The 24,249-nt window shown below is 51.8% G+C and overlaps 2 protein-coding genes and 1 non-coding gene across 7 annotated transcripts in view; 1 reads left to right on the top strand and 2 right to left on the bottom strand.

The window, feature by feature from the left end:
• The window catches only part of DTX2 (deltex E3 ubiquitin ligase 2), a 36,093-nt gene extending 30,942 nt beyond the window's left edge, over window positions 1–5,151 (bottom strand). For 2 of the 5 annotated variants that reach the window (XM_055561615.1, XM_055561619.1), the window contains exon 1: window positions 5,015–5,151. The gene's annotated coding sequence lies outside the window, so the exon portion shown is untranslated. Of the gene's footprint in view, window positions 1–2,147; window positions 2,291–3,699; window positions 4,052–4,871; window positions 4,890–5,014 lie in introns of those variants that run through there. The other 3 variants (XM_055561618.1, XM_055561617.1, XM_055561616.1) reach the window with 3 other exon arrangements.
• Window positions 5,152–9,913: 4,762 nt separating this feature from the next.
• Window positions 9,914–9,986, top strand: TRNAG-UCC (transfer RNA glycine (anticodon UCC)). Its single transcript has one exon. It is a non-coding gene; the product is annotated as a tRNA-Gly (tRNA).
• Window positions 9,987–15,885: 5,899 nt separating this feature from the next.
• On the bottom strand, window positions 15,886–23,653 carry ZP3 (zona pellucida glycoprotein 3). Its single transcript, XM_055562082.1, has 8 exons — window positions 23,284–23,653; window positions 21,300–21,418; window positions 20,360–20,463; window positions 20,102–20,279; window positions 19,889–20,006; window positions 17,144–17,235; window positions 16,885–17,012; window positions 15,886–16,114 (listed from the first exon to the last, which is right to left on the bottom strand). The coding sequence occupies exons 1-8, from the start codon at window positions 23,590–23,592 to the stop codon at window positions 15,900–15,902; spliced, it is 1,263 nt and encodes a 420-aa protein (XP_055418057.1). The 5' UTR covers window positions 23,593–23,653; the 3' UTR covers window positions 15,886–15,899.
• Between the last annotated feature and the right edge of the window lie 596 nt (window positions 23,654–24,249).

Raw genomic sequence — 24,249 nt, 5'->3', positions numbered from 1 at the left:
CCTGGCAACGTTTGCAGGCCTGACCCAGATTCATTATCCAGCCAGCGACAACGAGCTGCGCCACTGTGGTGGCCGGTTCCGCTCTCGAGGTTACCAGATACCATGACTCCCCAGCGCGAGGTCAGCAAACCTTTTCTGTAAAGGGCCAGAAGGTACCTATTGTAGGCTTGGCAGAACATAGGGTGTCTGCCGCAACTACTCAACTCTGCAGTGTGAAAACAGTAATGGGCCACGTGTAAACTAACTCGTGTGGCTGTGTCCCAATAAAACTTTATTTACAAAAACAGGCTGTAGGCTGACTTGGCCCGTGAGCTACGGTTTGCCAGCCAAGCTGTGCTCTCACTGTCCGGATAGTTGAGAAGTACTTCTCGGAACCCGTTTCTCTTTTAAACACTGGGAGAGTGCTTATGGCTCTGGCGAGCCTCCCCTGCGGCACACCTGCGCTCGGCAGACACATCGGGCTTCGCCCAACACCTGAGGGTGAAACACAGCACCCGAGAGCACGACAGGCGGCGTGCAGCCTGGGCCCCCTGGGAAAGCCCAACTGCTCCCCAGAGCCACGCCTTTCCTGCGTCGGGCAATCAGGCCCTGTCTGCCTCTCCTCTCTGCACTCCCCCGTGACTCTCTTATCTGTTCCCACGGCTTCAATAATCCCACGCACATTGATCGTCCAGATCTTTCTTCAGATACCCTGCCCGCATCCCTGGTCCAGCCGTCAGCAACCCCAGGGACAGCCCAGAACTGATCAGGCTGTTTCATGCCCACGCCTCTCCCACCCACAGTGTCCACTCTACCTGTCCATTCACTCATCTCTTAATTCCCTGTGAAATCTTTCCTATACCCACTCCTGCCCTGCAAGGAAAAGTGGCCACATCTAACCGCCAATGTCCATGTGACATCTGAGTGCAATTATCTACTTGTCCCCTCCAGTGGGGCATGGGCTCCTTACAGGCAAGGATTACGGTTAGGAAAAGATTTTTCAAAGGAGACACAGAATGCTGACTATAAATGAAAAGATACATTTCACAGTGTTAAAATCAAGAATGGTTGTTCAACAAAACGTGCCTTAAAGAAAACAGAAAGTTACAAGCTGGAAAAAGATATGTGCAATAAGCACGAAGGATTAAAATCAAGCATACATAAAAAAACTCTTACAAATCAATTTTTTTTTTAATGCCAAGAACCCCACAGAAAAATTGGCAGAAGATATAATTTACAGAAACACACATGCCAATAAACTCATGTAGAGATGCTTGACATTAGGGTTTGGTGACATAGAAACCATGATCCCAAAGATCCCATTTTATATCCATTCCATTGGCAAAAAAAAAACAAACAAAAACAGCCTATATCAAGTGTTGGCAAGAGTGTGGAGCAAGTGTGGAAGTGTACGAGGGCAAACTCATACAACCACTTCAGAAAAGAGTCTGCAACAGCTATGGAAGTTGAATATTTATTTACCCTATGATCCAGCAAAACACCACCCCTCAGTTCACACCCAAGAAAACCTTGAGTAGGTGCAACAGGGAACATGTATAGAAGTGTTCAGAACAGCTCTCTCTCAGCAGCAAAAACCTGGAAACAACCAGGCGCCCATCAATGGAAGATCAGATGCAGAAACTGGTTTGTTCACACCATGGACTATTATTCAATATTCAAGACAAATGAACCAAGTGATAGCAATACTACGGACAAATTGTAGCAATATTTTTTTAGGTTCCTTAGGAATACCCAGGTACCATAAAACTAGATAAAAATGAAAGCAAAGGGATAATGGATATCTCAGGATGGGAACGGGCAGAAAGATCAAAAACTGGATATGTATTCTGTCTCAAGATCCTGGCTTTTGTTGTGGATGGATGAAATGCAGGACCTTACAACACTCATTAAAAAAAACTTAGGAAATAAATAAAAGTAGGCCATGTGTGAACGGGTCATCAGTGTGGAGCAACCCAGTTCTCTGTTTATCTGAGGTGAATATTAAAACAAACCCACAGAGGTGACTGTTTAATTCATCTCCGGGTGCTGAGCACAAACCCTGGCACACAACTTCCTGGGCACATGTGGAATGAATGAGGGACGCTTTGTCCATAGCCCCATTCCTGCTGTCTCTTAGGTACCTCCAACATGTCTGAAGTCAAACTCACCTTTCTTGCTTCTCTCTCTTTCCTCCTGGATTCCTTGGCTCTGGCCTGCCCCTCCTCCAGCTTCTCCCCACAGCCCAGCAGCTGCCCTGGCTTGCTCTCGCCTCCTCAGCCCCCACTGTGAGCACCCAGCTGGGACTTGTCAGCCTCTCACCTTGATGAGCACACTCTCCCACCTGGCTTCTCCCACTGTCTCTCCTTCTCACCCACCTCAAGAGACAGGGATGAGGCGGAGCTTCCTGGAGTACAGTCCTGCCCCTCTCTCTTCCACACCTCCCTTCGAGGTCTAGAAACAATGTTCACATTCCGTGGCTCACGGTGAAAGTCCATCAGCTTGGTCGCTCCCTAACACTATCTGCCGGCACACCTCCCTTCAGAACCCCTCTTCCGTCTGCACTTCCCCCTCCCCAGCTCCTTCCAGAGAGTTTAAGTGATGACCCGCTACCCCATATACATCCGGTTTCTCCAACTCTGTGCTTCAACTTTACCCGGAACCCCACCCACTTGGCCACCCAGTTAAACACCTCCGGGATGCCGTGATGTGCCCTCTTGCAAGAAAATCCCCTCTCATCAACTTCTACAGCATTGCCTCTGTCCTCTACAGTTCTCTCTGGCCATTCGATCTCTTTGACAAGCCCAGGAACAGCCAGAGCACAAGCTTCCCTGTCTACCTCCCTCTACTAGAAGCTGGCGTGATGTAAGGAAACAGTCACGAGGAGAACGATCCAATCCAATCCATTCCATGCTTTCTAGCCAGGGTGCTCATTTAGCAAGGCCCTTCCTGGAATTCTCCGCTAAAATCCCCCAAGTCTTGACATGACACGCAAAAGCCCCCACACCCAGCCCTCGACCCACCTTTCCAGGCTTCTCAGCCCTGTACCCATCCTGTTGCCCCAGCCACACTGGAGTCACACTTACAGTGACCCAGACACGCCGGGTCTCTTCACAACTTTGCATTTACTGACTCCTCTGCCTGGCTTGTCCCATACTTCCTGGGTCCTACTCCTTCTTCACAATTCACTTTGGCTCTCACGTTCTCGAAGCCTTCTGGACCTTCCCTTCTGGGCAAGGGTGGGGGTGGGGTGGGCTCTGCCTGTGATTACCCACTCCTCCATATGTATCACACCGACAATGCTTTGTTGCTGTCTATGGTTTCTTTACCTTTCCCACTGAATGATGAGCTCCTGGAAGACAGAGCTTTTGTGGCTGGTCACTGCACGCTCAGCACCGAGCAGGGGGCCTGACCAAAAGGAAGCACCCAGTAAAGGTTCAAGTGACCAAGGAAATTAAAATTTTCGATGCAGAAATCCTGACTCGTGTCCTTCATCTCATAATGCATGTGTGAAAACAGAAAGTAGCTTCTAAGACTGGTTAAACAGGAGAAGCTGTTGGCAAGAAGCCACCTGAATTTATCTGAGACAGGAGGCAATCAACAATCCACTCCCAGGGCTCACTTTCATCCTGGGGACCTCAAATTTCCCCCTCCCCAGTCTGCACTTTCTCTACTGAAAACCAGATTGGAAAAGCAGCGACGTGAAGTCCCTGTGGCTCTCACCTTTTCTCTGTGGAGAGCTGGCACAAACCGTGCCTTCTTGATGAAGATACCAGATCCTTAGGAGGAATGACTTGTGTGGATTCCCATCTTGATAGAAAACGCAAACAACAAAAACCGGGCAAATCTGAAAGGCTTGCTGACTCAGCGACACAAATTCCAAGGCACCTTTGCCAACAAGGAAGAAGACGATCGGGTTTTAAATTGGGAAACAGCAGTTAGTGAAAACGAATGCACAGATGTTGGGTCTGTGTGCTGTGGCTGGGGACTGGAAACCACCAGATTTATTTTCCAACAGCCTGGGCACAGCAGAAGGTACAGTAGTCTCCCTCTGCCCACTCAATAATCAAGGGGCTAGTTAGGGGAAGAAAAAAAAAAAAAGCCCTTCCACAGAAAGGCCTGAAAGGATTTTGTAAGCCAGTTTGCTTTGTGAGCATCCAAGAAATCGACAAACCACAGAACATAAAAGTTTGCCAAGGTCACACAGTGAATGAACAAGAAGCCTAGCTATAGTTACCCAGATGGTTTAAGTAAAGCCTGATTACCAGAAAGACCACCTTCTAGAACTCTAGACGAGCTACGACAGCACGCAGAAATATTTTGAGTTTCTTAAGCGGCCAAGCGTCTATGCACACAGTATTTCCACCGCTACTGGCACTTAGGGAAGAGGAACCAGTGTGGAGGACAGTAGCTGACTTGAGAAAGGGTAGTTTCTGGGGCAAAGGGGGAGGGAAGTCTTCTAAGTCCTCTTCACAGCGTAAGCTACTGGCACCCCGCAAAAGTGAGCCAGGGTCCCAGAAAAGAGGCACTTCCTGGAAGGCGGACCTTACTTGAGAAGAAGAGAGCGGAGTTAGTTAAGCGAACTCCTCAGAAGTACAGCCCCCGGCTCCAGGGACCCGTCCACCCGGAGGCAGATCCCAGCAGGACCCACACCCTCACTAGGGCAGCCCGGTGGCCCCGCCGCCGCCTCCTCCGGATCCTGTGCGAAAGGGTACTCTCCTCCCGACGGGCCAAACTCTCAGGGTCTGCGCCCCTCCCCTTGCCAGCCCTTCGGCGTTCCCGCTCCCCACCCCGTCCGGTCCTAAAGCTCTGCGGGCGTCTCTCAATGCCCTCAACTCCCGCCCCCGGGGACCTCCACCCGGAGCCCGGTCCCCGCAATCCCCCTGGGACCTCACCCCGGAGCGCCTCTCCAGCCCGGCCCAACCCTCCCTCACGCCCACGCCCGCCCCCTTCCGGTCCCAGCTCAGCTAGGTCTCCCCCGCGTCCCCGGGACCCCAGCCCTAGGCGACGAGCAGGTGGCCCGGGCCGCCCCTCTCACCGAGACTGAAGAGAGCGAGGCAGGCGAGCGGAGGACACCGCCAGGCTCAGACGGCAGCTCCGCTTCGGCCTGGGCACTGCTCCGGCTGTAGCTCCCACTCTAACGAGGAGGCAGCCTGAGTGAAACTCGGCGTCGCAGCTTCCTCGGGTTCCAGTGCGCATGCCCAAGACGCTGGGCCTTCTGGGAAACGTAGTTCCGGCGGGGCAGCAGGGGGGCGGGGCCGAGCCCGAAGTGCACCTGTTCGGTTCAGTTCAGTTCAGTCGCTCAGTTGTGTCCGACTCTTGGCGATCCCATGGACTGCAGCACGCCAGGCTTCCCTGTCCATCACCAACTCCCGGAGTTTACTCAAACTCATGTCCATTGAGTCGGTGATGCCATCCAACCATCTCATCCTGTGTCCCCTTCTCCCGCCTTCAATTTTTCCCAGCATCAGGGTCTTTTCAATGAGTCAACTCTTCGCATCAGGTGGCCAAAGTATTGAAGCTTCAGCTTCAGCATCAGTCCCTCCAATGAATATTCAGGACTGATTTCCTTTAGGATTGACTGGTTTGATCTCCTTGCTGCCCAAGGGACTCTCAAGATTCTTCTCCAACACCACAGCTCCAAAGCATCAATTCTTCAGCGCTCAGCTTTGTTTATGGTCCAATTCTCACATCCATACGTGACTACTGGAAAAACCATAGCTTTGAGTAGACCGACCTTTGTCGGCAAAGTAATGTCTTTCCTTTTTAATATGCTGCCTAGGTTGGTCATAGGTTTTCTTCTAAGAAAAAAAGAGCTTTGTACCTACTTGGGTGCATTCCAGGAGAGCTTCATACCTACTTGGGTGACAAACACTTAAACACGCAACTGCAATCTAGTGTGATAAATGTGATAAAGGAGTAAGAGCATAGAAGGGGTGCCTAATTGCAGGAAGAGGGGATGTCAGGAAGACATTGCAAGGGAGGTGACACTAGAATTGGATTTTGAAGCCTGAATAGGGGTTTGTCAAATGGAATACAGGGAAAGATTTGCAAAGGATGAGAGATGAGAAAGTGCCTGATGCATTCAGGAAGCTATGAAATGTTCTGTGTAGCCAAGGCAGAGAATAGGTACATGGATGGGGTGAGGACAGAGAAAATGGATCAGGGTGTGGCAGGATATGGGAAAATGGCTGGGTGAGATTATGAAGGACTCTAAATATCACGCAAGAAATTTAGTGCACTGGAGTCAATGGAAGGATTTAAGCAGGGGAAAGAGAGGCAGCATTGCACTTTAGAAGGATACCCTTGTGGTGGGTGGAGGATTGAGAAAGGAGTGGGGCGACCAGTTTGGAGGCTTAGGCTGTAGTCCAGGTCAAAAGTGATGAGGCTTAAACCAGGCTAATGATTAATATTTTGGATCACAGACTTCCTTTACAAAGCTAAAGAAAGTTGTTCCCAGAAAAATGCTCGGATACATTCACACGTATACACACGTACATTTTACATACAGTTCCAGGGGGTTCAGAGTTCTCTGAATCTTGGACTCTAATTGAATATCTTTACATAATCTAATCAAAACTAGTGAAGGAAGAGAAGGAGTACCTGCAGCAGGCCTAGTTTCTGGTACCCTAGGGCAGGACCTCTTACCGCCCGGGAGCTGACTTAGAGGACACTGGTCTTGAGCCTAGGAAGGCATCGACATCAGGGTCTCCCAGTTATGCCCAGAGCCAGCTCTCCATAGAGGAATGAAGGGTAGCGTTTTACCTGCGATTTATACTAGATGCCTGAAGTGGCTACAGATTAGAATAGGACACGTCCCTTCCCCTCTCAGAGCCTCAGTTACCTGAGCCATAATCATCCACAGGACGTCTAAGGCACCTAGTAGGTGCTGAGCACTGGACATGCGTCACCTCAGTGAATCCTCTCAACGAGATGGATGTTATTCCCTTTTTTTTTGGACCTCTCCCCACAGCATGCAGGACTGTGGGGTCCTAGCCACTGGACTGCCAGGGTATTCCCTGAGGAATGCTGACTTCTGAAGAACAGATGAGAGGCAGAAATGTCTGGGGAAGAGGCTGGACTTGGGGACACGGGGTGCGCATGATGGCTTAGATCCAAGACAAGGGTCCCATGAAGGGGGTGCTCAGTGATGGCAGACAGTTCTGAGAGACCCAACCTGCTGGTCCCCGGGTGGGGAGCCAATCCCAGAACCCAGGGCTCCTGCTTCCCTATCTGGGGCTCCCTCATTTTTCAGTCAACCGGCTGACATTCAGAAAAGTCCCAAACTTCTGACTTAGCACAGGAAGGCCATTAGTGACCGCACAGCGGTTTCCACTGAGAGACAGGAATTGAAGTCATGGAGGTTAGGAACGCCTGGGAGTACAGGCGGCTCTTCCAAGAGCCATCTTTGTGTTCCACACATGTGAGGGGGGGATTGAGAGGACCGAAGAGGATAAACCCGCACAGGGGGGATGACGCCATCTCCATAAGGATGCCCGTGGCCGCCTGCTCTTTGGAGGACGAGAGCCAACCCGGTGACCTCCGAAAGGTGGGAATAGCAGGTGATAGTCACTTTCTTTGTACTTTTCCTGTAACATTTGAGTGTGTCCCAAAGAATAGTTTCCATTTTTATAACCTGAAAGGAAAGACTATTTTTATTTGGGGAAAAATGAAGAGTTCCGGTTGTGAAAAGAGGCAAAATAGGGCAGCAGCAAGAGGGAGAAGGGGAGACAGGGACTCTGAGTTTTTAGGCAGGAGAAAGTGGGGACAGGGACTCTGAGTTTTTAGGCAGGAGAAAGTGGGGACAGGGACTCTGAGTTTTTAGGCAGGAGAAAGTAAGTGTGCTGTGTCCTGAGGTCACAGCAAGATGTCCCTCGAGAAGCTGGAAATGAGGGAAACTGGATGGACCACTTGCAAACTGAACTTGAAGCCAATACACGCAGCAGAAGGAGGCTGGTTAAATGACCCTGGGATGCTAGGCAGAAAGGATGAGGAAGACTCACAGGTGCTGACGGAACTGGTAGCTGAGATCTGCTGCTGCTGCTGCTGCTGCTAAGTCACTTCAGTCATGTCCGACTCTGTGAGACCCCGTAGATGGAAGCCCACCAGATTCCCCCATCCCTGGGATTCTCCAGGCAAGAATACTGGAGTGGGTTGCCATTTCCTTCTCCAATGCATGAAAGTGAAAAGTGAAAGTGAAGTCGCTCAGTCGTGTCTGACTCTTCTCGACCCCATGGACTGCAGCCTACCAGGCTCCTCTGCCCATGGGATTTTCCAGGCAAGAGTACTGGAGTGGGGTGCCATTGCCTTCTCCGAGCTGAGATCTAGTGTTAAGTAAAAAAGGAGCTCTCAGAGCAGAGGGTTATAGTAGAGTAGGTACTTATTTGTGTGTGTGTGTGTTTATTGGTGTGTAGTTGAGTTACAATATTTTGTTAGCTGCAGGTACACACCAAAGTGAATCAGCTATTCACATACATATATTCATTCTTTTCAGAGTCTTTTCCCATATAGGTCATTACAGAGTATTGAGTTCCCTGTGCTATGCAGTAGGTTATTAGCTATTTATTTTATATATGCTGGTATGTATATGTCAATCCCAACCTCCCAATTTATGCCCCCTTCACCCCTCCCCATATAACCATGTTTGTTTTCTACATCTGTGACTCTATTTTTGTTGTATAAATAAGTTCCTTAGTGCCATTTTTTAGATTCTACATATAAGCTATATCATATATTTGTCTGACCTACCTCACTCAGTATGACAATCTCTGGGTCCATCCATGTTGCAAATGGCATTATTTCATCCTTTTTTGTGGCTGAGTAATATTCAACTGGGCTTTCCTGATGGCTTGGTGGGTAAAGAATCTGCCTGCATTGCAGGAGATGCAAGACATGCCGGTTTGATCCTTCGGTTGGGAAGATCCCCTGGAGGAGAAAATGGCAACCCACTCCAGTAATCTTACCCAAAAAATCCCATGGACAGAGGAGCCTGGCAGGCTACAGTCCAAAGGGCTCCAAAGGATAGGACACAACTGAATGCCTGAGCACAGAGCACACTATTCCACTGTAAGTGGGTACCACATCTTTATCCATTCCTCTGTCAATGAACAGTCAGGTTGCTTCTCTGTCCTGGCTATTGTAAATAGTCTGCAGTGAATACTGGTGTGTGTGTATGTGTGTGTTTAAAATGCACACACAGGCTTGTCAGCAGAGATTTTTCTGTAAGGAAACCTAAGATGTTCCAAGAAGGTAACAGATGAGCTGAAGATTTTTATTTTATTTACTATATATTCGGGCTTCCCTGATAGCTCAGCGGTAAAAAATCTGCCTGTAATGCAGGAGACACAGGAGACACAGGCTCGATCCCTCGGTTAGGAATATCCCCTGGAGATGGAAATGCCAATTTTCACTGCTAATTTTTTCTATCACAAAAATATGAGACTTCCCCCCGACACACGCACACAGTAGGGTAGGTTAGGTATGCCCTGTGGGAGCTGAAACATTCCTGGCAGACGGTCTGTCCTTAATCATCTGCCCAGAAGGAAAGACTTTTTTTCTAATGTCTCAGAGACCGGCATTTGTGCCTCCCACAGACCTTTGAGGGTTCCTAAGCAATGGAGGGGCTTCCCAGGTGGCACTAATGGTAAAGAACCTGCCTGCCAATGCAGGAGACATAAGAGATGCGGGTTCGATCCCTGGGTCAAGAAGATCCCCTGGAGGAAGGCATGGCAACCCACTCCACTATTCTCGCCTGGAGAATCCCATGGACAGAGGAGATTGGCCACAGTCCATGGGGTCGCACAGAGTCAGACACGACCAAAGCAACTCAGCACGCACGCACACAAGCAGCTGAGAATGAGTGAGGTGGCCATAGGTGGGGGAGTGGTGGTGGCCAAAGGAACTTAGATTAAAAAATAAAGTCGGGGTAAGGGGAACTTTCCTGGTGGTCCAGTGGTTAAGACTTTGCACTTCCAATGGAGGGGGTGCAGGTTCGATCCCTGCTTGGGGAACTAAGAGCCCAATGCCAAGGGGTGTGGCCAAAAGAAATAAAATAGCCTAAAAATAAATTAATTAATGGTCGGACTTCCCTTGTGGTCCAGTCGTCAAGACTCTGACCGTCTACTCCGGGAGGCAACCAGTTCAACCCCTGGCAGGGAACTAAGATCTCACATGTCAAGTGATGTGGCCAAAAAAATAAAGTCCTTCAACTCCACTCCAGGTGTCAGTGTTTACTACTTCTGAAAGCTCCAACCCTGGAATCAGCCTCCAGCTCACCCTGGAGCAAGAAAAGATCAACGTAAACCCGGGAAAAGGCAAGACAGTAGAGCCCAGGGATGCTGCTGAGGGGATCAAGCCCTTTCTGATGTTTTGCTTGGGAAGGCAGAATTTTGTTGCCTGGTGCCTCAGCTAATTGGCCTCCATCTGATACTCCGGAGGGCTTGTGTGATTAGAAGCCACAGCTGCCTTGCTCATTATTTCTGATTAATAGGCAGCACTTGGCATCTCTGGGCAATGGTGCAGGCTCAGGATCCAGGTGTGATCTACACAGCCTACAAGAGCATGATGGCTTTGCAGCCCTGAGGTGGGAAGCTGTCTCCACCGAAAGCATTGTCTTATGTAAGTCCCAGTCCCTTGGAACACGATTTGATGAACTGCTTTGTCCTTGCTACTTCCCTTGCTGCCAGTCTGAAATAACTAATGTGTACTCAGAGTTAATACATTGGAGATGTTTGTTTTAAATCAAAGCAATCACACTTGACCTCTGGCCCCCGTTCCACAGTTATTGTTTTGATTATAAAGTAATGCTCTGGCACCCTAGTGTCAGAAAGAGAAAAAGAGAAAAGAGAGAAAGAAAACAGAGAGAGAGAGATCGAACAGGCCCAAAATCGACTCACTTGTGCTAAGCCCCACAACAGCAAACCAAGACTTAATAACTAATTGCAGTTTCAGCCTCTCCCAGGAAAATAATCCTTTAACCAGCCTCTCATTTAACCAGTCAATCTGGAATTACCTAGCAAGTACCAGTGGTGGTTCAGATGGTAAAGAATCTGCCTGCAACGCAGGAGACCCTGGTTTGATCCCTGGATCGGGAAGATCCCCTGGAGAAGGGAATGGCAAGATCAGGCTTCCCATTGATCTCCAGAATCCTGGCTACCGACTCCAGTATTCTTGCCTGGAGAATCCCATGAACAGAGGAGCCTGGTGGGCTACAGTCCTTGGGGTCCCAAAGAGTTGGACACAACTGAATGACGAACACGCACGTATCAGTGAAGTGATTCGCCCCATAGACACTTTGTGCCCCATAATAGGAGGGTAACTTTCCCTGAAATAACCCACTCTGCTCAAAACTTCCTCTTCCCACCCTCTTCTGCCTATAAAAGGCTTTCATTTTGTACAGCTGTTTGGAGGTCCTTTCTATTTGCTAGACGGAGTGCTGCCTAACTCATGAATTGTTGAATGAAGCCAATAAGGTCTTTAAATTTACTCAGTTGAATTTTGTTTTTTACATTCATTTGGGATCTTGAGTTACCCGAGAGAAGGGATCAGGGACTTCTCTGGCAGTCCAGTTGTTAAGACTCTGAGCTTCCACTTCTGTGGACATGGGTTCAATCCCTGGTCAGGGAACTTAGGATTCCACATGCCATACAGTGCAGCCAAAGGGAAAAAAGATAAAGAGAAGGGATCCACTGTGATGTGTGGACAAACTCAGGTGCCCTAGTCTGAAGGCTGAGGGCAGGTGGTCCCTTGGTAGACAGTGGGTTATCTTTCTGGTGATATCCTACCTCCTCCTGAAAATTTCCATTAGCCCTTAGGAGTTGCTCAGAATCTATTGGGAAAAAAAATACGTGATAAATCTCACACCTGTCAGGAAAAATTGTAGAAGGCGTTGAAAGTGAAATGAAAGTCACTCAATTGTGTCCCACTCTGTGCAACCCCATGAACTGTAGCCCGCCAGGCTCCTCTCTCCATGGGATTCTTCAGGGAAGAATACTGGAGTGGGTAATCATTCCCTTCTCCAGGAGATCTTCCCTGACCCAGGGATTGAACTTGGGTCTTCTGTATTACAGGCAGATTCTTTGCTGTCTGAGCCACCAGGGAAGCCCCCAAAAGACCTTGAAATAGGCAGAAAGTTAATCTGAAAGGGTGTTAGAAAACGCTCGGTTACCTGATTCTTTGAATCTGTGCCTTTCCTTTTACAAAACCGATAGTAATACAAATAACTCTTATCCAGAGGGATGTTATTGACTTCTGTCTGTGGAAGCCATTTTTGCCTCTATCAGCAAATTCATGTCTGCATTCCTGCTTGCCTTTGTAAATCTGTTTTTTTTTTTTTAATTCTCTTTTGTTTTCTTTTTCTTTTTTTCCTGATTCTCTTTTGAACCACTTTTTTACGTCTTGCACTTACCCTCAATGAATGAGTTAAAACAAGATCTTCGACACTTTTTTATTTTACATTTGTGGTATCATGATTTTTTTCTTTATTGTTCTTTAACATACCTCATGTCGCCCTTTTCCCCCTGGCTATCAGGAAGGCAAAAATTTAAGATTAAGTGGTCTTATTTTTCTAAATGTTTTACCAGCAGGGAATGCCTGTGGGCTGGGGCTGCAGGCTGGTCCAGGCAACAGTGTGTGGGATTTCCCAAAAGGGCAAGCAAGGGGCAGCTGGAGCCCCCAGAATGTGCTACGCGTGACTTTGGGTGAAGTTTTAAACCTTCAAACTGTTGATTCACCCAGGGTTTCCCAGCATATAATAGGATGCTTCCCCAAACAAACACCAGGGACCTGCGTGCCTGCCACTTTCCTCCCTTTCCCAAGGAAGCTCCACCTTGAGGCGGGCAGGCAGGGTCCTCTGACATTACTGCTGGAGGCCAGTGTCTCCGCTCACTGAGCTGAGGCCCCCCGGGAACTGCCTGGGGCTGACACTCAGGGTCACATCCTCAGCACACTTCCTCCCCACACCAGACCCAGCCACTTCCTCTGAGGACAACAGAAGCTGAATGAGAGATGAGTTCCTGAGATGTTGCAATACCCGGGACCATGAGGACAAGTAACCCGTAGGTGTCTGCGGCAGGGACAGCCCCCCAGGGGTCCTGGGAGTAATCTTTCTGGAGAACAGCTCTGAATGCACACTGTGTTCCAAGCGTCACATGAATCCTTCCCATAACCCTGAAGTTGAGAGCTCCCCTACCTGAAACAAGATAAAGCTTAGCAGGAGGAAGCGGGCTCAGGCAGGGGTGGAGCTAGGTGGAATGTGAGACCGGTCGCCTGGCCCAGGGGTCCTGACCAGGATTCCAGCAATGCACTGTTAATCTGCAGACAGTGCCATCTTACAGATGAAGGGAACTGCCAACCTGACCATGGCCGGCTTTCTGTCTGCCCCTGGGCCGTACTCCGCTGCTCAGTTGATCTCCCCAACAGGGATAGTCCATCCATGGCACTCGGCCCTTCGGTGGCTCTTCTTCCTGTCATCAGCCCTACATGGCCTCCCTCTCTACTCTCCCCCTTACTGGACATCCAGGCCCTCCAATCCATCAGAGCCCATGCTCTCCCTGTCCTCTCTTCCCTTCATACCCACCTCCCCATTTTGCCCAGCTAGGACCTGCTTGATCTTTGAGGGTTTACTCCAGGATCACCACCTCCAGGAAGCCCACCCTTCCTACTCCAAGTCTCTTTTCCCCTTATATAGCATACCTGATAGAAAGGGAGGCAGATTCCTTCTTGAGGTAAATCCCTTGGCCCAGAATCAGCTGGGGATTTTGTTGAGACGCAGAGTCTTAGGTCTGGAATGGGGTCCCAAACTCTGCCTTTCCCACAATCCCCAGGTGATGCCCAGTGGTGTTTATAAAAAACAAAACAAAACAAGAAAAACACATGAACTTCATTGGTGGTACAGTCATTAAGAATCTGTGTGTCAATGCAGGGAACACGGGCTCAATCCTTGGTCCAGAAGATTCCACATGCTGTGGAGCAGCTAAGCCCGTGTGCCCTAACTACTGAGCCTTCACGCGGCAGCTACTGAAGCCCGCGCTCCACAAAAAGAGAAGCCACTGCAACGAGAAGCCCATGCACTCCAACTAGAGAGTAGCCCTCCGCTGGCACAGCTAGAGAAAGCCTGTGTGCAGCGATGAAGACCCAGTGCAACCAAAAACAAATTTTTAAAAACCCTGAAAGAAAACCAACAAGAGAGGAGCAAGGATCTAGGCCTTCCTCTACTTCTGAGATCCAGAATCACAAACTCTTGCTCTGAATGTTTTTAAGCGCCATTGGCTCCAATCAGTTTATGCCTCAATAGCCCTGCCCAGCTGGAACCAGCCCCATGTGGCCCCCAAGGGTGCTCAGGGCTCACAGCAGGTGACTAGCAAGGCTGGGATTCCACAGTGATCTTCACCCAGTGAGGAGTCACAGCTGGGGACGAGGTTGGAGGCAGCTAAGGGCCAGTGCAAGGTAGGGACATCACAGCCCTTAGCAGAAAGAGCATGGCCACCTCCCCTGGAGAGGGGCCACAAGCTTCCTGGGCGCCCTTCTCTTGCTGAGCAGCCCTAGAGGCGGTGGCCCGTGAAGGGAGTGAGGAAAGCGGGGGAGGTGGAGAGGCAGCTCCTGTCCATCACAGGAAGCCCTGAAGCACCCACAGCTAGTGACTAGATGCTTGCTCCTTGGAGGAAAAGCTATGACCAACCTAGACAGCGTATTAAAAAGCAGAGACATTGCTTTGCCAACAAAGGTCCGTCTAGTGAAAGCTTTGGTTTTTCCAGTGGTCATGTATGGATGTGAGAGTTGGACTATAAAGAAAGCTGAGCACCTAAGAATTAATGCTTTTGAATTGTGGCATTGGAGAAGACTCTTGGGAGTCCCTTGGACTGCAAGGAGATCCAACCAATCCATCCTAAAGGAAATCAATCCTGTATATTCATTGGAAGGACTGATGCTGAAGCTCCAATACTTTGGCCACCTGATGCGAGGAACTGACTCATTGGAAAAGACCCTGATGCTGGGAAAGATTGAAGGCAGGAGGAGAAGGGGACAACAGAAGATTAGATGGTTGGATGGCATCACCGACTCAATGGACATGAGTTTGAGCAAGCTCCGGGAGTTGGTGATGGACAGGGAGGCCTGGCATACCGCAGTCCATGGGATCGCAGAGTTGGACACGACTGAGTGACTAAAGTGAACCGAGACCACAGCACCCCCACATCCCAGCGGGGCTCCTCTACAGCAGCTTCAGCTCTGAAGATGAGCTCTGCCCTCTGCCATCACCTATGGCCTTCGAGCTTCTAGCCAACAGACATGTGGCTTTCTGTCAGCCACTAGAGAAAGAGACTAGAAGTCCTTTCCTCCTTGCCCCTACTTCTTGCACCAGATCCACAGGGCCCAGAGCCAGGACCCTCTGCCAGCCTAGAAGTGGGGCAGGGCCCACCCCACTTCAGCCCCCAACATCTCTCATTTTGGGTTCACTGGAGACACGGGGTTATAATTGCCCCTGAACAAGTGAGCCTTGGCCCAAGGAAGGACGCGTTGCCCAAAGCCAGGAAACAGGCTTGTCTTCACCAACAATCCTGGCCTCTCTCCTCTTTGTTTACTCGCCAAGTTGTGTTAGACTCTTTGCAACCCCATGAACTGTAGCCCGCCATGCTCCTCTGTCTCTGGGATTCTCCAGGTGAGAATACTGGAATGGACAGCCATACCCTCCCCTCCAGGGGATCTTCCCAACCCAGGGATTGAACTCTCATCTCCTGCATTGGCAGGCGGAGTCTTTACCACTGAGCCACCAGACAAGCCCATACAGATTCACTAAAGACACAGTGGTACTTTGATTTCACTGTTTGAACCCATGACTCGGTTATTGTCTGCTCTCCGCCCCTACACAGCCACTCCCAATTCACCCCCATCTAGTCACTGCTCCACACCGAGTTCACTTTCTTATTTTATTGGGAAGCAGACACAGGGCACACGGGGTGAGAAGCAGCCCGACGCCTCCCAGTGAGACCCAGGACAATGGCAGCCAGAGTCAAGGTCACAGTAGCCAGGCCTAAGCCCAGCATCACCAGAGGGGGAGAGGAGGTGGGCCCTTCCACGCCACGGTCAATCATCTTCCCCAGGAAGATCAACGGCCCCACGGTGACATCTGCTTCCTCCGTCACTGAAAGACAAGACATCCGAGGGTTACCCGAGTCCCCGAGCCAGGAATCGGGTGAGGGGTTTGTTCTGCTCAACGGGCTGAACCGGTAGGTTTAGTTCTAGCTGCTGCATTAGTCTCCCGGACCCAGGATTATGGGCTGCCCTGGTGGCTCTGCAGTGAAGAATCTCTAGCCAACGCAGGAGACATGGGTTCAATCCTTGGGTTAGGAAGACCCCCTGGAGGAAGGCACAGCTACCCACTCCAGTATTCTTGCCTGGGAAATCCCATGGACAGAGGAGCCTGGCGGGCTATTGTCCATGGGGTTGCAAAGAGTTGGACACGACTGAGAAACTTAACAATAACCCCCTGACTGTGTCAGGATCCCAGGATGACTGCAGAATGGCCCTGGCCAACATCAGGTGGGGGCTTGGAGCCTCTCCCACTTAGCTCTGAGATGGTATCCCCTCGAAATGCATGTTAAGTCCCTTCAGTAGGGTTCGACTCTTTGGGAGCCCATGGACTATAGCCCGCCAGGCTCCTCTGCCCAAGGGTTCTCCAGGCAAGAATACTGGAGTGGGTTGCCATGCCCTTCTCCAGGGGATCTTCCCCCACCCAGGGATAGAATCCATATCATTTATGTCTCTTGCTTTGGCAGGCAGTTTCTTTACCATTAGCGCCACCCAGGAAGCCATCCCCTAGGGCTAAGCAGCTTTAAATGGGGAACAAGAAAAGGACTGTCACCCTAAGGCAACAGCTGGTGCCTCTGAGGGGAGGGACCTCCCGAGACCTACCGTGCCTGCGACTTCGGGGAACAGGCCTGCCCTCCCGGTGGGACAGCCTCATGGAACGGCCTGAAATGCCGCAGCGCCCCTTGCTACAGCATCGGCAGATGTCAGTGGGGCCTTCAACCGGGGACCACCTGCGAGTGAAATACAGGAAGTTAGACAGCTGTGCTGCCTGCAGGAAGCAGTTTGCTAATAGTGAGCACATTGGGGAAAAATCAGCATGAGCAAGGGTGGCTGGTCTTCCACCCCAGTCTGGTCTCCTTACCTGTTGGAGGACTTGCTGAAGGAACAGGCTTTGTTTAGTTGGTCCGGGACTCGGTCAACCGGAGTGACCTTCAGGTGGCAGGTGATATATATCTGGAAATAAGAGCAGCTATTACCAAAGTTCTAGGCAGCTCAGTGACTGGTAAGCCAGTTCTACAATAACCCTTAGCCTTTGAGGCGGGGGAAGCCCACTTTAGAGACAAGAGGATGCAGATTCAGAGATCAGCTTGCCTACAAGTCCAGAGCAAGTTGCAAATTGGATTCTGAATTAGAACCCAACCCATCAGCTTTATTCCTAGACTCTCTCACACTTCTCCAATCTCAGCCGTGTCTCACCCCCAGGGCCTCATTAAATCAAAACCTTAGGAACAGGGAATCAAGCCCAGTGGGAACAAAATCCAACTTGGCTGCTGGAATGGGAGGAATTTTGACAAGACCAGAGCTCAGGTCAGCCCAGGGCCTACTTGGTAGAGGGATCCACAACCAGAGGTCCCCCTCATACTCTGGGGGTCCCACACCCCACACACGCCCTGCCAAGGCACTTGACCACCAGCTACCTGTCCTGAAGCCTTCGGCGTACAGAACCACAAGCTGTGGCCACCATCTAGTGGCTGAATGCACCAGCAGGGAAACCCTTTGGGAAACTTGAATCAGCCAGGCTGCACTCCCGATTGTCTATCTGACTCCACCCCTTCTCACAACCCAGAGAAGCGCTTCCTGGTCCTTTAGCATCCCTATTCCAGGAAGGGAACTGCCTTGAGCCTCAGCTTCTTCCCAGATGATGCTAACTGGGGCCTCAGATCCCCGGAGCGGTTCCTCATTAGCTGTTGAGTAAGAGTCCATCTCCCCTGTACTCGAGCCACAGCTGGCCCAGCCACCTGCCCACCTTTGAGGGAGAGCTCTCCCAGAGTTCAGGCTGCCTTCCCTTGATCAGGATCCTCCTCTGGTCTTTAGGTACCATCCCATCTTCAGATATGCAGATGCTGCCTCAGGTGTCGCCCGTGATGGCCAGCACCTGTGTGAAGCCTCGTCTCCTTCCACTGGACCACCTGTGAGGTCAACACCCTACCCCAACAGAATCTTCTACCTTAAGACCCACAAGGTCATCGATATGGGGACTAGGACCCTTCCCTCATCTCGTCTTTCTCCCCAGCCCCATTCAAACACACGACCTGCGATTACAAAGCTTCAGGACAACACCCAGTAGCTTCGGTTGCACCTTTCATCACCGGCTGTAGCAAAGCACCCCTGTTCTCAGGCAAGGTGAAGTAGCATCTGTGTGCTCATCTACAAATTTCCCATTGCTCGCCTCTCAATGCCACCCAGCCACGTAGGCCTCTGGCTCAGTGCTCTGTAAGCCTAGCTGCTTGTTAGAGAACTTAAAAGTGGTTTTTGATGCATTTGTAAATAGAGACCAGTGACTAGGCATGGCATAAAACACTAACAGAACCTAGATGGTAGGTACGTAGCTATTTGCTTTGAAATCCTTTCTCCACGTATTTGCAGATTTTAATGGAATGGGAAAGTTCATGTCAGACCCCACCCCAGTTGAGTGAAAATATATGGGCTGATTAAATCAGTATTTTGATGATCTTTCCAGGTGGTTAGTGCAAGAGCCAGAGCTGGAAATCCTTGCTTTAATCACTGTTCCTTCCTGACCAGCTATCCCGAATTCCCATCCTTCCATTCCTATCTCAGGAAAATGCACTTAAGAGCTACTTGAGGGCTTCCCTGGTGGTGCAGCGGTTAAGAATCTACCTGCTAATGCAGGGGACACGGGTTTGATCCCTGGTCGGGGAAGGTCCCACACGCTGCGGGGCAACCAAGCCGGTGTGCCGCAACTACCAAGCCCCCTACTCTAGAGCCCACAACGAAGACCCAGCACAGCCAAAAATAAAATATTTGAAAAATAAAAGCGTCTTGGTTTGTAAGATTCTACCAGCACTTTCTGGCTAGCTGCCAGTCCCACCTATTCTTCCTGCCACGGTCATCACATGGGGTCCAAATTTTAGCTCCCTCCCGCCTCGCCCCCTTTAGTGTCAAGCTGAGCTTCCTAGCTTAGTGGTTCATCAACAGCACCTGAAGACTTGTTAGGAATGCAGGTGCCAGGCTCCACTCCAGGTCTATGGAACCAAACCCTGGAGGGTATGGGCTCAGTGATCTAGTTCAACCCACCAGGTGATGCTGGTAAACCAGGGTTCAAGCAGCCACTGATCTAGCCTATGTTCGAGTTTGAGAGGCTAACTAGTATGAAAAGTTCGTACCTGCTTCCCTTGCCCCTTCTAGAAATCCTCCAGAAAGGCTGCCACCTGCTCTGATGAACTCCTTTACTCAGCCCATCTGGGTTCCAGTCCTGCTGACCTTGGTGAGGATAATGTCAGTGACCTGGTCACCAGATATTGCATTGCTGATGCAGTATCAGCATCTGATGTGAACTGTCAGCTGAGTCTCCTGGGTTCCAGCTCTACCTTGTTCCGTTTCCAGGATCCCTGACTCATTATTCCATCCTTCGTGGATTTTCTCACTCCAACCCACATAGATTTTCTACCCCTCTCTTAAGGCCTATGTGTTCCCAAAGATCTCACTGGAGATCATGGCTTTATCTACTTGCTAAGTTACTAGGATAGGGCAGAACTAATCAGATCACTGCTTAAGGGAACAGCTCGTGAGTGACCGCACCAGCTTAGGAAGCCTGGTCCGCCTGACCCTAAGAGTTCAGGCTTATTCCAGGCTATTAAGCCATTACCATGTTTCTGGAGTCATTAGCAAAATGGAACATGTCCACTGTGAACTGGAGGATCTCCGGTCTGGGTCTGGGTGCTTTGAAAGCAGACGAGGCATCGGTGAGACCATCAACGAGACAACTTTGAAGAGAACAAGTAAAACACAGTTAGAGATAGAGGAAGGTGACACAGGTCACATCCCAGAAGGGTCTCCTGGAGAGGCAGGCCAGCCTCACCCGTGGAAGTCCACAATGGTGTGGTAAGGGGAGGTGCTCCAGTCAGGCGTCAGCGTGGCCACGCAGTGGTCCACGAACAGCCGCAGGGGCACGTGGCTGCCGGTGTGGACTTGGGCCTGGAGGTGGGCTCTGTCTCCCAGCTGGAAGGTGGGCGTCATCTTCTCGGCGCTCCAGTTCTCTGCAAGGCACGCCGGGGGTGAGAGCCTGCCGGAGCTCTGCCCCCCCAACAGTTGACCCGTCCCAGCCCACCTTGCTTACCCTCCATCAGGCGCAGAGAGAAAACCAGCTTCTCCTCCGAGAACACCGTGGTCCTGAATGGCACCCAGGTGGGCTGGATGGCCCAGCTACTCACATTGCCCTGCCTAGGAAGAGACGAGCAGCTGCCCACACCTGGCCTGTGGCTCTGGGCCCTACTAGAGACACTGTCCTCCTCTGGGTGTGTCTGCCCACCTGCCTGAGCACCGCCCCCCCGCATCTTGTCCGGAGAGGCCCTTCCACACATGCCTTGTTCCTTCATCGTATCAACACCATCTCCCCTCCCAGATCAGAGTCAAGTTCAAAGCCTTCCTAGACGTCCCTGATGGCTCAAAGAATCCGCCTGCAATGCAGGAGACCTGGGTTTGATTGCTGGGTTGGGAAGATCTCTTGGAGAAGGGAATGGCAACCCACTCCAGTATTCTTGCCTGGAGAACTCCATAGACAGAGGAGCCTGGTGGGCTACAGTCCATGGGGTCGCATAGAGCTGGACACGACTGAGCGACTTTTACTTTGCACTCAACCCAGCACACAGGGCCAGGCCTTGTAGTTGTAAGCCAGTCACCCGGTCCCCAACCCTTGATGCTCCAAGGTCACAGGCTCGTGCTTCGTGCTGGGGCCTCCCCCACCCTCACTCAGCTACAGAGTGCAGGTTGTGATGGTCAAGGTCAGAGCTTGGACCCCACCTCTGCCTCTACCAAGCGAGCCTTTCTGAACTGAGGGGGCGGGGCAGCCCTGCAGCTTCCCCCAGGAGGCAGCTGTGGGCCGACCAGTTTCAGGGGCTCTGAGCAGAGGCCGCAGGGCCACGCCCACCCCCACCAGGACTGAGGGCAGCGACGACAGCCCCAGCCTTTCCTCCGTCCTCACAGCCTCACTGCCAGGTGCTACCAGGAGGCTGACATGCTTGCCGAGGGGCCTCTGGGCCAGGGGCGGCCACACAGACCTGGGGTAGTGGCACTCGATGGGGACCTCCACGCGGTTAGTCCTCAGGATGGACAGGTTTCCCGAAGGGCGGGGGTTGTGGAGCAGGAAGGTGCTGTACACCAGGGCATTGTCGGTCACCTGAGGGAAAGGAAGGGGTTAACTCTACCAGCATCATCTGCCCCAGGTGTGCCTGGCAAGGGACTGGGGGGCCGGGGCTGCTGGAAGTGGAGAGCCCACAGGCCCTGGGCTCAAAGCCCACTCGCTGACCTGTGGGAGCGCCTGCACAGGCGCCCGCTTCACACCTGGTTTCACTGCAAAATAGGGACACTGCCCAGGGGGTCTGGATCAGCTCCGTGTCACCAGCAAGCAAAGCCCTGTGACCAGAGGCCTTGGGTGCGAGCTCCTGTCTCAAGCTGCTGCCCCCCACCCCGAGACACATACACTGTTTCCTTTTCCAGGGGAAGGCCTGGGGGCCAAGAAAACCCCTAGGAAGAGGCTAGAAAGTTCCAGGAATTTCAACTCACTGCCACAGCGGTGACCACCTAACTCACCCTCCTCCTTCTGACTCTCACGCTCATCTCAGAGGGGGAAGCTGGCTTTGTGGCTGCCCAAGGCCGGAAGAGCACCAGCAGGTGCTGCTGGGCAATTTGCATCCCCTCCCAACACCCCCCTCCCAGTGAGCAGCTGCCCAGCCTGCCCTTATCGCTCAAACTTCAGAGGAGAGTCCTAGCTGTCCATTAGCGAGTCCCCAGGTAGAGAAGCTGCATTTTTGTGGAACCCGGTGCAAAGGGAAAATGTGGGGCTCCTTGTCCAACAGGAAAGAATGTCAGGACAGTGGAGCATCATTAAAGCAAGCATGGTGCCCGCAAGCCGCCGGAACCCCACGTGATTCTCATCTGGTGAGACCGGGCAAGCTGCCCAGCTGTGCTCCATGGTGGATCTTACAGATACTGACGTCTGCCCCCACTTCCATCCCAATTTCAGATGGAATATGGGGATGAAGAGTTCTAACCACTCCCCGGGTGACTCTGATGCCCTAAGACTGGGAGTTACTAGGTTAGGATAATTTACTTAACTCTGAGCAGCTCTGGCTTGCCTAAGCTCTCCCCAGGGAAATGAGGTCCAGGTGGCTTCAAGTCCAGCCCTAGGGACCACCCGGAGACCAGAGCCCCCAAGGAGGACTCCAGGAGCTGAACTTGCCCTGCCCCTAGCCAAACTGAGACCAGAGTCCAAGGGCCAGCTGGGTGGGGGGCGTAAGGGAGGGGAGGACAGACCCTCTGAGGGGCAGCAGGAAGTTGATCCAGGAATTGTGCACCCGCTGGGCCAGTGCCCTGGCCCTTGCTAGGAGGGCCCTCCTACCGAGGCTCTGCCCCTCCTCTTGGGGGACGATCTGGCCTGAATTACTCAGCTTTCCCCCTGCACACACACCCCCATTTGAGACTGCCCCCATAGGAGCCACACTTTGAGCCTCTTTAACCACGATGCCCTTTGACCCTGCCCTCAAACCACTTTCAACTCAAGGCTTCAAAGCCATTAACATGAATGAGGGACGCCAAAATAGTTTTTTCCTGTGATGACTTTTGGGCTTTCTGAGGTTTCAAAATTCACCTCTTCCATACAAGTTTCTAGGGCCCCATGAAAGCGCTGAATTACCTGCAGAGTAACCCATCACGCACCCCCCGCCACCCATGTTGACTGTCTTCTGGTTGCCCCCTAGGGGTTCAGAAGTCCTCAGAAATCAGAGTGGGGGTGCCCGGTCTGGTGCAAAGTCTGCCACCTCTGGTCTCCACCCCACTTCCCCAACTTTGGCACCCAGAGGCAGGAACTCCCTCACCCCAGCGCCACCAAGGCCCAGCTTCAGGTCTCAGCGGCTCCACCCACCCAGCTCCCCCTAATGAAAGGGATCCACCCTAGCCCCACCTTGCCCCCACACTCTGCATCACTGGCCCCCTCCCATGTCATCCCACCAAAGCCGGGGCTGCCGAGGTGGGGCCAAGCCTCACCTGCAAGATGTTGCCACACTCGTGCAGCCCGACCACAAACCTAACCACGCCATCCGTGTCCCCAGAGGCCAGCGGCTCACAGTTGTCGGGGCCCAGGGTGAGGTCCGCAGGCCGGATGAGCTTCCCGGTGCCGAAAAGGTCTTTGTCGACCGTGACCACCAGCTTGGCCTCCTGACACTCCACCATCACTGTGGGTGGCTTCGATGGCCTGAAGCGCTCAGTTTCATCATCCCAGAAGGGCTGGGGGCTGCAGAGCTCTGTGCTTCCCCAGAGCAGAAAGCAGAGGAAGAGCCTAGAGCGTGGCCCCATGGTGCCCACAAAGCCACTCCCACCCACTGTGACTCCTGGGCAGGCACCACCCACCGTCTTATACCCCTGATGATGGCCACTCACACCTGGACCCCAAGTGCCTCTGTTCCCCAGCCAATCATGTGGGCCAGGCCCCGATGCTTAAGGTGGCCCCCCAGGCCTGCAGCATCGGCCTCACCTGGGAGCTTGTTCAAAAGGCAGACTCTGGGACTTCTCTGGTGGCCCAGTGGTTAGGAAGGTGCACTTCCACTGCAGGGGGCATGGGTTCCACCCCAGATGGGGGAACTAAGATCCTGCAAGCACTGTGGGCAGGCCAAAAGAAAGAAAGAAACTCAGACTCTCTGACACAGCCCAGGCCAACTAAGTCAGGACCTGGTCTCCCTCTCTCTCCCCAAGTGATCTGTATTCACATTAAGCTTTGAGAAGCATCAGCTGGTAGCCTGGTCAGTCAGAGCTTCTCACCCCTTCCCCTCCTTCCACCCTTTGCTGGCCTTTCCCTCATCACCTAGAGAGGGAGCTAAGAGCTACCCTGGATCCTTAGGGTGTGTGTGTTGGTTGCTCAGTCGTGTCTGACTCTTTTCAACTCCATGGACTATAGCCCACCAGTCTCCTCTGTCCATGGGCTTCTCCAGGCAAGAATACTGGGGTGGGTTGCCA

The sequence above is a fragment of the Bubalus kerabau genome, chromosome 23 (assembly GCF_029407905.1).
Source record: "Bubalus kerabau isolate K-KA32 ecotype Philippines breed swamp buffalo chromosome 23, PCC_UOA_SB_1v2, whole genome shotgun sequence".
NCBI classification, from domain to species: domain Eukaryota; kingdom Metazoa; phylum Chordata; class Mammalia; order Artiodactyla; family Bovidae; genus Bubalus; species Bubalus kerabau.
This window is presented reverse-complemented; position numbering and strand designations above follow the sequence as displayed.